The following is a 14,097-nucleotide window of genomic DNA, read 5'->3' as shown; positions in this document are numbered from 1 at the left end:
GTCTATCACTACACCCATCCTCGCCCCCTCTGTCTTTGCGCCCATTCTCATCCTCGCGCGTCTACCACTGTCGCCCATCCTCACCCGTCTATCACTACACCCATCCTCGCCCCCTCTGTCTTTGCGCCCATTCTCATCCTCGCGCGTCTACCACTGTCGCCCATCCTCACCCGTCTATCACTACACTCATCCTCGTCCCCTCTGTCTTTGCGCCCATTCTCATCCTCGCGCGTCTACCACTGTCGCCCATCCTCGCCCATCCTCACCCGTCTATCACTACACTCATCCTCGTCCCCTCAGTCTTTGCGCCCATTCTCATCCTCGCGCGTCTACCACTGTCGCCCATCCTCACCCTCGCCCATCCTCACCCTCGCCCATCCTCACCCTCGTCCATCCTCACCCTCGCCCATCCTCACCCGTCTATCACTACACCCATCCTCGCCCCCTCTGTCTTTGCGCCCATTCTCATCCTCGCGCGTCTACCACTGTCGCCCATCCTCACCCTCGCCCATCCTCACCCGTCTATCACTACACCCATCCTCGCCCCCTCTGTCTTTGCGCCCATTCTCATCCTCGCGCGTCTACCACTGTCGCCCATCCTCACCCTCGCCCATCCTCACCCGTCTATCACTACACCCATCCTCGCCCCCTCTGTCTTTGCGCCCATTCTCATCCTCGCGCGTCTACCACTGTCGCCCATCCTCACCCGTCTATCATTACTCATCCTCGCCCGTCTGTCTTTGTGCCCATTCTCATCCTCTCGTCTAATTGTCCAAGAAAGCAAAAAATGTGATACCACCAATTATCACAATCCCACCAAACGATAGTTGTAATACAGCAAAGGTGAGAATTAAAACAGAACTTTTAATATGTACATTTATAGATACCAAAAAGAAAATGTCAGCCCAAGTGAAATATCAAACGATATCATGTTTCAGTCATGAGTAAGAAAACGATTCTGAAAGAATCCAGGTCCTGGATATAGATGTACATGCAAGTAACCTATGCAGGTAACAAAAACATCCTTCTCACCACCTTGGCTGCATATATATATATGATAACTATCACATGAATATCATTGACATAAAGATTTAGCAAAATATGCAATATGTGAGACTGAGGAATAAAAAAATAAAAGACCAATCTCACCAGATCCAGTAACTGAGTGTGGGAGAAAGGCTACTCCTGGGTCAAGGATGATCCATCAGCCAACGCGGGGGGAAGACAATTCCCTGTCAATCCCTATGGGGCTAGCAGTAATCTTTCCCCAAAACTCCCGCCCTGACAAGGGCAGGCCACAGCTACCCCTGGATGAAGCATGCCGTGCACTCTCCCTCATGGATTGTCCCAACGCGCTTCTTCCAAGCTGAATCATCAGGGGACTGCCTTGTGTTGGGAGACAAAGTGCCTCAGTGCTAAATGGAGGGACGTATAGTCCTGCCACTCTGTGCTGAGCTGCATCCCTTGTTTTATAGTTCACTTGGGGTGACACATTTTCTTTTTGGTATCTTTTAATGTACATATTAAAAGTTATGTTTTAATTCTCACCTTTCCTGTATTTCATCTCATTGCCCGCAGTGCCCTCCATCGGGCCTTTCGTTCCACGCCATCTTATCGCCCACAGTTTCCTCCAATCGAGCCTGTCGCTCCACCCCATCTCATCTCCCGCACTGCCCTCTCCGTGGCTTATCACTCCATCTCATCTCCCGCACTGCCCTCTCCGTGGCTTATCACTCCATCTCATCTCCCGCACTGCCTTCTCCGTGGCTTATCACTCCATCTCATCTCCCGCACTGCCTTCTCCGTGGCTTATCACTCCATCTCATCTCCCGCACTGCCCTCTCCGTGGCTTATCACTCCATCTCATCTCCCGCACTGCCTTCTCCGTGGCTTATCACTCCATCTCATCTCCCGCACTGCCTTCTCCGTGGCTTATCACTCCATCTCATCTCCCGCACTGCCCTCTCCGTGGCTTATCACTCCATCTCATCTCCCGCACTGCCCTCTCCGTGGCTTATCACTCCATCTCATCTCCCGCACTGCCCTCTCCGTGGCTTATCACTCCATCTCATCTCCCGCACTGCCCTCTCCGTGGCTTATCACTCCATCTCATCTCCCGCACTGCCCTCTCCGTGGCTTATCACTCCATCTCATCTCCCGCACTGCCCTCTCCGTGGCTTATCACTCCATCTCATCTCCCGCACTGCCCTCTCCGTGGCTTATCACTCCATCTCATCTCCCGCACTGCCCTCTCCGTGGCTTATCACTCCATCTCATCTTCCGCACTGCCCTCTCCCTGGCCTATCGCTCCATCCAAACACCCGCAGTGCCCTCGGCCCGGGCCTGTCGCTCCACCTCCTATAACGCTCACAGTTCCCTCTGCCCAGGCTTGTTCTCCTCCCCATCTTATTACCCGCAGTGTGCCCTCCTCCCAGGCCTGTCACTCCACCCCATCTCATCCTCCCCAGTGCCCTCCACCCTGGCCTGTCGCTCCACCCAATTTCATCGTGCGCAGTTCCCTCCGTCCGGGCGTGTCACTCCATCCCATCTCATCATCCACAGTTCCCTCTGCCCGGGCCTGTCGCTCCACCGCATCCCACCACTTTGCAGTGCCCTCCGCCCGGACCTGTCACTCCACTTCATCTCATTGTCCGTAGTTCCCTCCGCCCTTGTCTGTCACTTCGCCCCATCCCACTACTTTGCAGTGCTCTGCGCCTGTCGCTCCACCCCATCTCATCACCTGGCAGGCACCTCCTGGCTGTGGGTCTTGTACCTCCATGGATGAGGACATCTGGCGGTGGTTGTGAGGAGCACACGAGGCGAGAGAGGGGCGGACTCTACGATCTATGATGGGAGGAACAACATATGTGGTGTTTTCCCTGCAGATGACTTCATCATGGTCATTTACTGCTCCCATCCTTATCCTCGCCCGTCTATCACTGCACTCATCCTCACCTGCCTATCACTGCGCTCATCCTCGCCCGTCTATCACTGTCGCCCACCCTCTCCTGCGCCTATCACTGCGCTCATCCTCGCCCACCTATCACTGCGCCCATCCTCATCTTCGCCGTCTATCACTGCGCTCATCTTCGCCCACCTATCACTGTCGCCCACCCTCTCCTGCGCCTATGACTGCGCTCATCCTCGCCCACCTATCACTGCGCCCATCCTCATCCTCACCTGCCTATCACTGTGCTCATCCTCGCCCACCTATCACTGTCGCCCACCCTCTCCTGCGCCTATGACTGCGCTCATCCTCGCCCACCTATCACTGCGCCCATCCTCATCCTCGCCGTCTATCACTGCGCCCATTCTCATCCTCGCCCGTCGATCACCACACCCATCCTTGTCTGTCCATCACTGCGCCCATCCTCATCCTTGCCCACCTATCTCTGCGCCCATCCTCACCCGTCTATCACTGTCCTACACCCTCGCCCGCCTATCACTGCTCCCATCTTCATCCTTCCCCCGTCTATTCTATCACTGCGCCCATCCTCGCCCGTCTATCACTGCTCCCATCTTCATCCTTCCCCCGTCTATTCTATCACTGCGCCCATTTTCATCCTCGCCGGTCTATCACTGCGCTCATTTTCATCCTCGCCGGTCTATCACTGCGCTCATTTTCATCCTCGCCGGTCTATCACTGCACCCATCCTAATCCGTCTATCACTGCGCCTGTAGTGAAATATGTATAGATATATTGTGTGACTAGCAGTAATTTAACATCTGTCCTGAGACTTCAGGTCTCACAGGGGTCACAGCATATGTTATCCTGAGAATGCAAAGTTTGATATTTCTGTAAGTTTTCTCCATTTTATTTTGTGACAGTTTTTGCATATTTGTATGTCTTTTTATTGTAAGCACTGCACTTTTTCTATTAAAGCTTTTCAAACTTGAATAAGTCTGAACCTTGTATGTTCTAAAGAATCCATAGCCTTACAGTGTGTGATCCTTATGATTGGCAGACAGTAGTAGTAATATTTCCGGGACTCATCGCCCGTGTATTCGATGAGTGGTGGCAGCGTGTATGAGTGGGTGTGTGGCCTGGGTCAGTGTGTGATTTATGCTCCCATTACAGCATAGGACAGAGGTTGAATGCTGGACTGAGAGGGGAGATAGATTAACCCTTGCAGGCGCAGCCCCCAGTCACGTGCTGAGAAGCGGGTACATGACAAATTGGTGCCGCACGTGACTTGGAGTTGTGCCTGTAAGGGTTAATCTATCTCCCCTCTCAGTCCAGCATTCAACCTCTGTCCTATGCTGTAATGGGAGCATAAATCACACACCGACCCAGGCCACACACCCGCTCATACACGCTGCCACCAGTCACCGAACACACGGGCGATGAGTCCTGGAAATATTACTACTACGGTCTGCCAATCATAAGGCCACACACCCGCTCATACACGCTGCCACCAGTCACCGAACACACGGGCGATGAGTCCCGGAAATATTACTACTACTGTCTGCCAATCATAAGGCCACACACCCGCTCATACACGCTGCCACCAGTCACCGAACACACGGGCGATGAGTCCTGGAAATATTACTACTACTGTCTGCCAATCATAAGGCCACACACCCGCTCATACACGCTGCCACCAGTCACCGAATACACGGGTGATGAGTCCCGGAAATATTACAACTACTGTCTGCCAATCATAAGGATCACACAGTTTAAGGCTTTGGATTCTTTAGAGCATACAAGGTTCAGACTTACTAAAGTTTTAAGCTTTAATAGAAAAGTTACAGTGCTTACAATAAAGAGTATACAAATATGGAAATAAAAAATGACATACAAATATGCAAAAACAGTTACAAAATAAAATGGAGAAAACTTGCAGAAATATCAAACTTTGCATTCTGGTTCTCTGTCCCTGGGGGAGGGAGAAATATTGCCTGGATCACATCAGCTTCCAGGCTGCCCCCACATGTGAACATCTTTCTTTGTGTGTAGGCCTCATTTATAGAGTCAACCTCGAGGTTAGATTTCTAGACCAGCCTCTCATGTTAATATTATAATTGCTTGTTTGTGACTGGACCACGGCCACTCCAATGAATATATTTTCTCTGAAACTCTTTGTGTAACGTTTCTCATAGTGTCCGGCTGTAATTGGCATCTCTCTTCAAAAGAGCCAGAAGGTGTAAACCGTTTCCCCTTCCTGGTTTTTAGCAAGACCCCCTGGTGAGATAGGAGACAGTAGACTGCCTTCTCAGGATAACATATGCTGTGACCCCTGTGAGACGTGTAGTCTCAGGACAGATGTTAAATTACTGCTAGTCACACATATCTATACATATTTCACTACAGGCGCAGTGATAGACGGATGAGGATGGGCACAGTGATAGACCGACAAGGATGAGCGTAGTGATAGACGGGTGAGGAGGACGATGGGCGCAATGATAGACCAGCAAGGATGAGTGCAGTGATAGGCGGGCGAGGATGACTATGGGCGTAGTGATAGACCTGCAGTCTCAAGACAGATGTTAAATTACTGCTAGTCACACATTCATATACAGATTTCACTACAGCGCCCATCCTCGCTGGTCTATCACTGCTCTCATCCTAGCCGTCTATCACTGCACCCATCTTCATCCTTGCCCGTCTATCATTGCGCCCATCCTCATCCATCTATTACTGCGCCCATCCTCATCCTCACCCGTCTATCACTGCGCCCATCCTCATCCTCGCCCGTCTATCACTGCGCCCATCCTCGCCCGTCTATCACTGCGCCCATCCTCGCCCGTCTATCACTGCGCCCATCCTCGCCCGTCTATCACTGCGCCCATCCTCGCCCGTCTATCACTGCGCCCATCCTCGCCCGTCTATCACTGCGCCCATCCTCGCCCGTCTATCACTGCGCCCATCCTCGCCCGTCTATCACTGCGCCCATCCTCGCCCGTCTATCACTGCGCCCATCCTCGCCCGTCTATCACTGCGCCCATCCTCGCCCGTCTATCTCCGCGCCCATCCTCATTCTTCCCCTTCTCTCACTGCGCCCATCGTCATCTTCTCACCTATCACTGTGCCCATTCTCCTCCTCGCCCGTCTATCACTGCACCCATCCTCATTCTTCCCCGTCTATCACTGCACCCATCCTCATCCTCGCCAGTCTATCACTGCACCCTTCCTCGCCAGTCCCTTGTTGCTTCAGCCCGTCTTTATTCTCGCCCGTTTCACCCACTTTCTCTGTGTCCCAGGGACCCGACTACAGATTGTACAAGAGCGAGCCCGAGCTGACCACGGTGGCCGAAGTGGATGAGTCCAATGGTGAAGAGAAGGCGGAGGTGTTGCTGGACATGGAGGCTGCGGCGAATAAAGGTTCCCGCCTGTCCTGTGACTGCGCAGTGTCTGGTGTAGCCACTGTGGGGCGCCACTAACCACCTCCTGTTCTGCAGGTTCACACTTTCCTGTGGGAGTTGTTCCCCCAAGGACAAGATCTCCCCCTCTGGAGTCCAGCACCATCGCCTCCTATGTCACATTACGCAAGAGCAAGAAGCCGGACAGCAAATCGGTCAGTACGTCAGCAGGGGCCCAGTGTGAGCCAGAGGCCACCAAGACCAGGGAGCTCGGTGTGAGCCCGGGGCCAGCAAGAGCAGAATGGCCAGTGTAAGCCAGGGACCACCAAGGGCAGGGGGCCTGGGGTGAGCCAGAGGCCACAAAGAGCAGGGGGCTCGGTGTGAGCCAGTAGCCACCAAGAACAGGGGGCCCGGTGTGAGCCTGAGGCCACCAAGAGCAGGAAGCTCGGTGTGAGCCTGAGGCCTCCTAGAGCAGGGAGCTCGGTGTGAGCCTGAGGCCACCAAGAGCAGGGAGCTCGGTGTGAGCCAGGGGCCACCAAGAGCAGGGAGCTCGGTGTGAGCCAGGGGCCACCAAGAGCAGGGAGCTCGGTGTGAGCCAGGGGCCACCAAGAGCAGGGAGCTCGGTGTGAGCCAGGGGCCACCAAGAGCAGGGAGCTCGGTGTGAGCCAGGGGCCACCAAGAGCAGGGAGCTCGGTGTGAGCCAGGGGCCACCAAGAGCAGGGAGCTCGGTGTGAGCCAGGGGCCACCAAGAGCAGGGAGCTCGGTGTGAGCCAGGGGCCACCAAGAGCAGGGAGCTCGGTGTGAGCCAGGGGCCACCAAGAGCAGGGAGCTCGGTGTGAGCCAGGGGCCACCAAGAGCAGGGAGCTCGGTGTGAGCCAGGGGCCACCAAGAGCAGGGAGCTCGGTGTGAGCCAGGGGCCACCAAGAGCAGGGAGCTCGGTGTGAGCCAGGGGCCACCAAGAGCAGGGAGCTCGGTGTGAGCCAGGGGCCACCAAGAGCAGGGAGCTCGGTGTGAGCCAGGGGCCACCAAGAGCAGGGAGCTCGGTGTGAGCCAGGGGCCACCAAGAGCAGGGAGCTCGGTGTGAGCCAGGGGCCACCAAGAGCAGGGAGCTCGGTGTGAGCCAGGGGCCACCAAGAGCAGGGAGCTCGGTGTGAGCCAGGGGCCACCAAGAGCAGGGAGCTCGGTGTGAGCCAGGGGCCACCAAGAGCAGGGAGCTCGGTGTGAGCCAGGGGCCACCAAGAGCAGGGAGCTCGGTGTGAGCCAGGGGCCACCAAGAGCAGGGAGCTCGGTGTGAGCCAGGGGCCACCAAGAGCAGGGAGCTCGGTGTGAGCCAGGGGCCACCAAGAGCAGGGAGCTCGGTGTGAGCCAGGGGCCACCAAGAGCAGGGAGCTCGGTGTGAGCCAGGGGCCACCAAGAGCAGGGAGCTCGGTGTGAGCCAGGGGCCACCAAGAGCAGGGAGCTCGGTGTGAGCCAGGGGCCACCAAGAGCAGGGAGCTCGGTGTGAGCCAGGGGCCACCAAGAGCAGGGAGCTCGGTGTGAGCCAGGGGCCACCAAGAGCAGGGAGCTCGGTGTGAGCCAGGGGCCACCAAGAGCAGGGAGCTCGGTGTGAGCCAGGGGCCACCAAGAGCAGGGAGCTCGGTGTGAGCCAGGGGCCACCAAGAGCAGGGAGCTCGGTGTGAGCCAGGGGCCACCAAGAGCAGGGAGCTCGGTGTGAGCCAGGGGCCACCAAGAGCAGGGAGCTCGGTGTGAGCCAGGGGCCACCAAGAGCAGGGAGCTCGGTGTGAGCCAGGGGCCACCAAGAGCAGGGAGCTCGGTGTGAGCCAGGGGCCACCAAGAGCAGGGAGCTCGGTGTGAGCCAGGGGCCACCAAGAGCAGGGAATCCAGTGCGAGCCAGGGGCCACCAAGAGCAGAGAATCCAGTGCGAGTCAGGGGCCACCAAAAGTAGGGGGCCAGTAGGAGCTACCAAGAGCAGTGGGCCCGGTGTGAGCCAGGTCAAGAGTAAAAAGCAGGGTTATGGTTCATGAGCCTGGGGCCGCGAGCCTGGGCTCTGGTCTGAGTTATGGCTGGAACTGCGCCTCCTCCAGATAGGGTTATAGTACCTGGATCTCTGTCCAGTCCCATTAACCCCTCCTCTTAATCTCCCTGGGAGTCAGGAGCGGCCACGCAGTGCGGTGGAACATCTCTGCATCATGGAGAGCCCACGAACGCGGATGACCGTGGAGGAGCAGCTGGAGAGGATGCGCAGACATCAGGCTGCTTGTCTGAAGGAGAAGAAGCGTGGCTTCAGTTTCCTGGGGTCCACCGAACAATCCCCCTCACGAAGTCCATCCTTCTCCAGAGAAAACTCAATAAAACTGATGCAGGTAATGGGGGTAAATCGTCATCCTGCACCCGCACACTGCTGCCCGCTGCCGCCGTATAACACTGCTCTGCTATTCCAGCTACAGAAGAAGGAAGAAGAACCCTCTAGTGACAACAGAGATGCTGAAAACTTACACGAACAGGGTACTGAGCCACCGGCCCCAGACATCACCAAACTCAGGGGGCCCACCTGCCTGCTGGGGTCTCCAACAATCAGTGATAAAGTGGTAAGCACAAATAGTGACATGGGGCGAGCAGTCGGTGGTAGAAGGGGCGAGCAGTGAGTTATAGGAGGGGCAAGGGACGAGCAGTGAGTTATAGGAGGGGGAAGGGGCGAGCAGTGAGTTATAGAAGGGGCAAGCAGGGAGTTATAGAAGGGGCAAGCAGTGAGTGGTAGAAGGGGCGAGCAGCGAGTTATAGAAGGGGCGAGCAGTCAGTGGTGGAAGGGGCGAGCACTGAGTTATAGGAGGGGCAAAGGGCGAGCAGTCAGTGATGGAAGGGGCGAACAGTGAGTTATAGGAGGGGCAAGGGACGAGCAGTGAGTTATAGGAGGGGTGAGCAGTCAGTGGTGGAAGGGACGAGCAGTCAGTGGTCGAAGGGGCGAGCAGTGAGTTATAGGAGGGGCAAGGGACGAGCAGTGAGTTTTAGGAGGGGCGGGCAGTCAGTGGTTGAAGGGGCGAGCAGTGAGTTATAGGAGCGGCAAGGGACGAGCAGTCAGTGGTAGAAGGGGTGAGCAGTGAGTTATAGGAGGGGCGAGCAGTCAGTGGTGGAAGGGACGAGCAGTGAGTTATAGGAGCGGCAAGGGGCGAGCAGTCAGTGGTAGAAGGGGCGAGCAGTGAGTTATAGGAGGGGCGAGCAGTCAGTGGTAGAAGGGACGAGCAGTGAGTTATAGGAGCGGCAAGAGACGAGCAGTGAGTTATAGGAGGGGCGAGCAGTCTGGTGGAAGGGGCGAGCAGTGAGTTATAGGAGGGGCGAGCAGTCAGTGGTGGAAGGGACGAGCAGTAAGTTATTGGAGGGGCAAGGGGCGAGCAGTGAGTTATAGGAGGGGCAAGGGGCGAGCAGTGAGTTATAGGAGGGGCATGGGGCGAGCAGTCAGTGGTGGAAGGGGCGAGCAGTGAGTTATAGGAGGGGCAAGGGACGAGCAGTAAGTTATAGGAGGGGCGAGCAGTCAGTGGTGGAAGGGGCGAGCAGTGAGTTATAGGAGGGGCAAGGGACGAGCAGTAAGTTATAGAAGGGGCGAGCAGTGAGTTATAGGAGGGGCGAGCAGTCAGTGGTGGAAGGGGCAAGCAGTGAGTTATAGGAGGGGCGAGCAGTCAGTGGTAGAAGGGACGAGCAGTGAGTTATAGGAGCGGCAAGAGACGAGCAGTGAGTTATAGGAGGGGCGAGCAGTCTGGTGGAAGGGGCGAGCAGTGAGTTATAGGAGGGGCGAGCAGTCAGTGGTGGAAGGAACGAGCAGTGAGTTATAGGAGGGGCATGGGGCGAGCAGTCAGTGGTGGAAGGGGCGAGCAGTGAGTTATAGGAGGGGCAAGGGGCGAGCAGTGAGTTATAGGAGGGGCAAGGGACGAGCAGTAAGTTATAGGAGGGGCGAGCAGTCAGTGGTGGAAGGGGCGAGCAGTGAGTTATAGGAGGGGCAAGGGACGAGCAGTAAGTTATAGAAGGGGCGAGCAGTGAGTTATAGGAGGGGCGAGCAGTCAGTGGTAGAAGGGGCGAGCAGTGAGTTATAGGAGGGGCAAGGGGCGAGCAGTCAGTGGTGGAAGGGGCGAGCAGTAAGTGGTGGAAGGGGCGAGCAGTAAGTGGTGGAAGGGGCGAGCAGTAAGTGGTGGAAGGGGCGAGCAGTGAGTTATAGGAGAGGCAAGAGACGAGCAATGAGGTATAGGAGGGGAGAGCAGTCAGTGGTGGAAGGGGAGAGCAGTGAGTTATAGGAGGGGCGAGCAGTCAGTGGTAGAAGGGGCGAGCAGTGAGTTATAGGAGGGGCAAGGGACGAGCAGTGAGTTTTAGGAGGGGCGGGCAGTCAGTGGTAGAAGGGGCGAGCAGTGAGTTATAGGAGAGGCAAGAGATGAGCAATGAGGTATAGGAGGGGAGAGCAGTGAGTTAAAGGAGGGGCGAGCAGTGAGTTATAGGAGGGGCAAGGGACGAGCAGTGAGTTATAGGAGGGGCAAGGGATGAGCAGTGAGTTATAGGAGGGCCTGAGCAGTCAATGTTAGAAGGAGCAAGCAATGAGATATGAGGGGCAAGTGGCAAGCAGTTTTGGTGGGAGGGGTAAGTGGAAGTCTGGTGCAAGGGGTGAGCAGTCGGTGGCGGGAGGGGCAAGCAGTCGGTGGCGGGAGGGGCAAGGGGCGGTCGGTGGTGCGAGGGGCGAGCAGTCGGTGGTGGGAGGGGCAAGGGGTGAGCAGTCGGTGGCGGAAGGGGCGGTCGGTAGTGCGAGGGGCGAGCAGTCGGTGGTGGGAGGGGCGGCGTATTCAATATTAATACAATATTGCAATTAATGACAGCTCTGAGCAGGGTGCAGTTAGGAATAAGAGGGTGACTGGTGGCCGCCATGCTGTATACTTCTTGTCCTCTCTGCGCAGGTAGAAGATTCCATCACTACTGAGAGGTCACCTGCACATGAAGCCAAAGATGAGAGAGCAGAAGACCCAGTGCCGGAGACGCGCACAAACTGGTGAGTACTGAGCAGAACGCAGCGACTCCACAATATGACGTCACATGGGTGGAGCGGAGACGAGAGCCCTGCGCACAGACGCCGGACCCCTGAGTAATGGGGGCTCTGGTTCTCAGTTTACAGGTTCTATCCTCACTCCCAAAACTGAAGGTTGAGAGCGGAGAGAGCGCGGTGCGGGAGGCGGAGCGCAGCGGCATCCTCTTCTCCTACGACTTCTCTGCGGATACTCTGAGGAGACAGACGGCGGTGGATGGTAGGAGGACATCTGATAGTCCGGCACCCGCAGCTGGATCACTAGTTACCAATCTCTCCTCTTTCAGGTGGAAATATTCCTTCCCACTCTGAAGCCCAGGTGATGCCAGCACCGCCGGCGCAGCTGACCGAGGGCTCGCACTTCATGTGTGTGTAACCGGCACCCAGTCTTCTCTGGTAAGTGTGCGATTCATGAGCTCCACCCCATCCGATGACATCACAGCTGTGCAGGGGCGGGGTCTAGTGTGGTTCCCGTGCCGCAGCCGCTCGCTCTGTCCCGCAGCCCCCCGCTCTCGGTCCCGTGCCGCAGCCCTCCGCTCTCTGTCCCGTGCCGCAGCCCCCCGCTCTCTGTCCCGTGCCGCAGCCCCCCGCTCTCTGTCCCGTGCCGCAGCCCCCCGCTCTCTGTCCCGTGCCGCAGCCCCCCGCTCTCTGTCCCGTGCCGCAGCCCCCCGCTCTGTCCCGTGCCGCAGCCCCCCGCTCTGTCCCGTGCCGCAGCCCCCCGCTCTCTGTCCCGTGCCGCAGCCCCCCGCTCTGTCCCGTGCCGCAGTCCCCCGCTCTGTCCCGTGCCGCAGCCCCCCGCTCTCTGTCCCGTGCCGCAGCCCCCCGCTCTCTGTCCCGTGCCGCAGCCCCCCGCTCTCTGTCCCGTGCCGCAGCCCCCCGCTCTCTGTCCCGTGCCGCAGCCCCCCGCTTTGTCCCGTGCCGCAGCCCCCCGCTCTCTGTCCCGTGCCGCAGCCCCCCGCTCTCTGTCCCGTGCCGCAGCCCCCCGCTCTCTGTCCCGTGCCGCAGCCCCCCGCTCTCTGTCCCGTGCCGCAGCCCCCCGCTCTCTGTCCCGTGCCGCAGCCCCCCGCTCTCTGTCCCGTGCCGCAGCCCCCCGCTCTCTGTCCCGTGCCGCAGCCCCCCGCTCTCTGTCCCGTGCCGCAGCCCCCCGCTCTCTGTCCCGTGCCGCAGCCCCCCGCTCTCTGTCCCGTGCCGCAGCCCCCCGCTCTCTGTCCCGTGCCGCAGCCCCCCGCTCTCTGTCCCGTGCCGCAGCCCCCCGCTCTCTGTCCCGTGCCGCAGCCCCCCGCTCTCTGTCCCGTGCCGCAGCCCCCCGCTCTCTGTCCCGTGCCGCAGCCCCCCGCTCTCTGTCCCGTGCCGCAGCCCCCCGCTCTCTGTCCCGTGCCGCAGCCCCCCGCTCTCTGTCCCGTGCCGCAGCCCCCCGCTCTCTGTCCCGTGCCGCAGCCCCCCGCTCTGTCCCGTGCCGCAGCCCCCCGCTCTGTCCCGTGCCGCAGCCCCCCGCTCTCTGTCCCGTGCCGCAGCCCCCCGCTCTCTGTCCCGTGCCGCAGCCCCCCGCTCTCTGTCCCGTGCCGCAGCCCCCGCTCTGTCCCGTGCCGCAGCCCCCCGCTCTCTGTCCCGTGCCGCAGCCCCCCGCTCTCTGTCCCGTGCCGCAGCCCCCCGCTCTCTGTCCCGTGCCGCAGCCCCCCGCTCTCTGTCCCGTGCCGCAGCCCCCCGCTCTCTGTCCCGTGCCGCAGCCCCCCGCTCTCTGTCCCGTGCCGCAGCCCCCCGCTCTCTGTCCCGTGCCGCAGCCCCCCGCTCTCTGTCCCGTGCCGCAGCCCCCCGCTCTCTGTCCCGTGCCGCAGCCCCCCGCTCTCTGTCCCGTGCCGCAGCCCCCCGCTCTGTCCCGTGCCGCAGCCCCCCGCTCTCTGTCCCGTGCCGCAGCCCCCCGCTCTGTCCCGTGCCGCAGCCCCCCGCTCTCTGTCCCGTGCCGCAGCCCCCCGCTCTCTGTCCCGTGCCGCAGCCCCCCGCTCTCTGTCCCGTGCCGCAGCCCCCCGCTCTCTGTCCCGTGCCGCAGCCCCCCGCTCTCTGTCCCGTGCCGCAGCCCTCTGTTCTCAGTCCTCTGCTGTCAGTGTATCACGCTGCCCTGTGCACAGCTGAGGGTTTGCTACCATTGTTCAGTATGGGGTTGGAAGCTTTCTGCATGCACGGATACACAGTAACAAGCCCTTGGCCTACAGCGGTGCACCCTCGCAGTGTGTTGTGGTGGTCTCGTTTCTGACCCCCGTTCCTTTCTCTCTTGCAGGTCGGAGGACGATCGTTACTGTACAGTTTATAACCAAATCCGGATCGGCGCCCCCATGTGACTCCCGCTTGCTGCTACATTCTTCTTGCACATGAAGAGGCAGAGGGGAGGAGGTCCGCACACCCTCGCTCCTCTCCTCTGCGCTCGCCCTCACGCCGCCATGTCTGCTGCCATTCTTCCAGGGGCGTCCAGCAATAACGAGCTGTAAAAATGTAATTATGTTCATTGTACATGAGACGCCCGGACCCCCGCCTTTTATAGCAAATAAACATCAGCGTTGTTTACCCCGACTACCTGATCTGTGGGGGGTGGGAAGGCGGAGGGGGTCGCCTCCCAAGGCAGGGGCAGGAAGGTAGAGGGGCCGCCTCACAAGGCAGGGGCAGGAAGGTAGAGGGGCCTCCTCACAAGGTAAGGGGCGGGAAGGTAGAGGGGCCTCCTCACAAGGCAGGGGCAGGAAGGTAGAGGG

General features: G+C 58.9%; 1 protein-coding gene across 14 annotated transcripts in view; it reads left to right on the top strand.

Annotated features, from left to right (window-relative positions):
* Positions 1–13,915, top strand: part of PLEKHA5 (pleckstrin homology domain containing A5) — a 189,823-nt gene extending 175,908 nt beyond the window's left edge. For all 14 annotated transcript variants that reach the window (XR_013215985.1, XM_077267264.1, XM_077267260.1 and 11 more), the window contains 8 exons: positions 6,202–6,322; positions 6,400–6,515; positions 8,454–8,663; positions 8,742–8,888; positions 11,232–11,323; positions 11,440–11,576; positions 11,644–11,752; positions 13,632–13,915. Coding sequence is in view for 13 of the 14 variants with exons in the window: in XM_077267264.1 (XP_077123379.1) it covers positions 6,202–6,322; positions 6,400–6,515; positions 8,454–8,663; positions 8,742–8,888; positions 11,232–11,323; positions 11,440–11,576; positions 11,644–11,732 (912 nt within the window). In the remaining variant the exon portion in view is untranslated. The remainder of the gene's footprint in view (positions 1–6,201; positions 6,323–6,399; positions 6,516–8,453; positions 8,664–8,741; positions 8,889–11,231; positions 11,324–11,439; positions 11,577–11,643; positions 11,753–13,631) is intronic.
* Positions 13,916–14,097: the final 182 nt, after the last annotated feature.

The sequence above is a fragment of the Ranitomeya variabilis genome, chromosome 5, assembly GCF_051348905.1.
Source record: "Ranitomeya variabilis isolate aRanVar5 chromosome 5, aRanVar5.hap1, whole genome shotgun sequence".
Taxonomy (NCBI): Eukaryota; Metazoa; Chordata; class Amphibia; order Anura; family Dendrobatidae; genus Ranitomeya; species Ranitomeya variabilis.
This window is presented reverse-complemented; position numbering and strand designations above follow the sequence as displayed.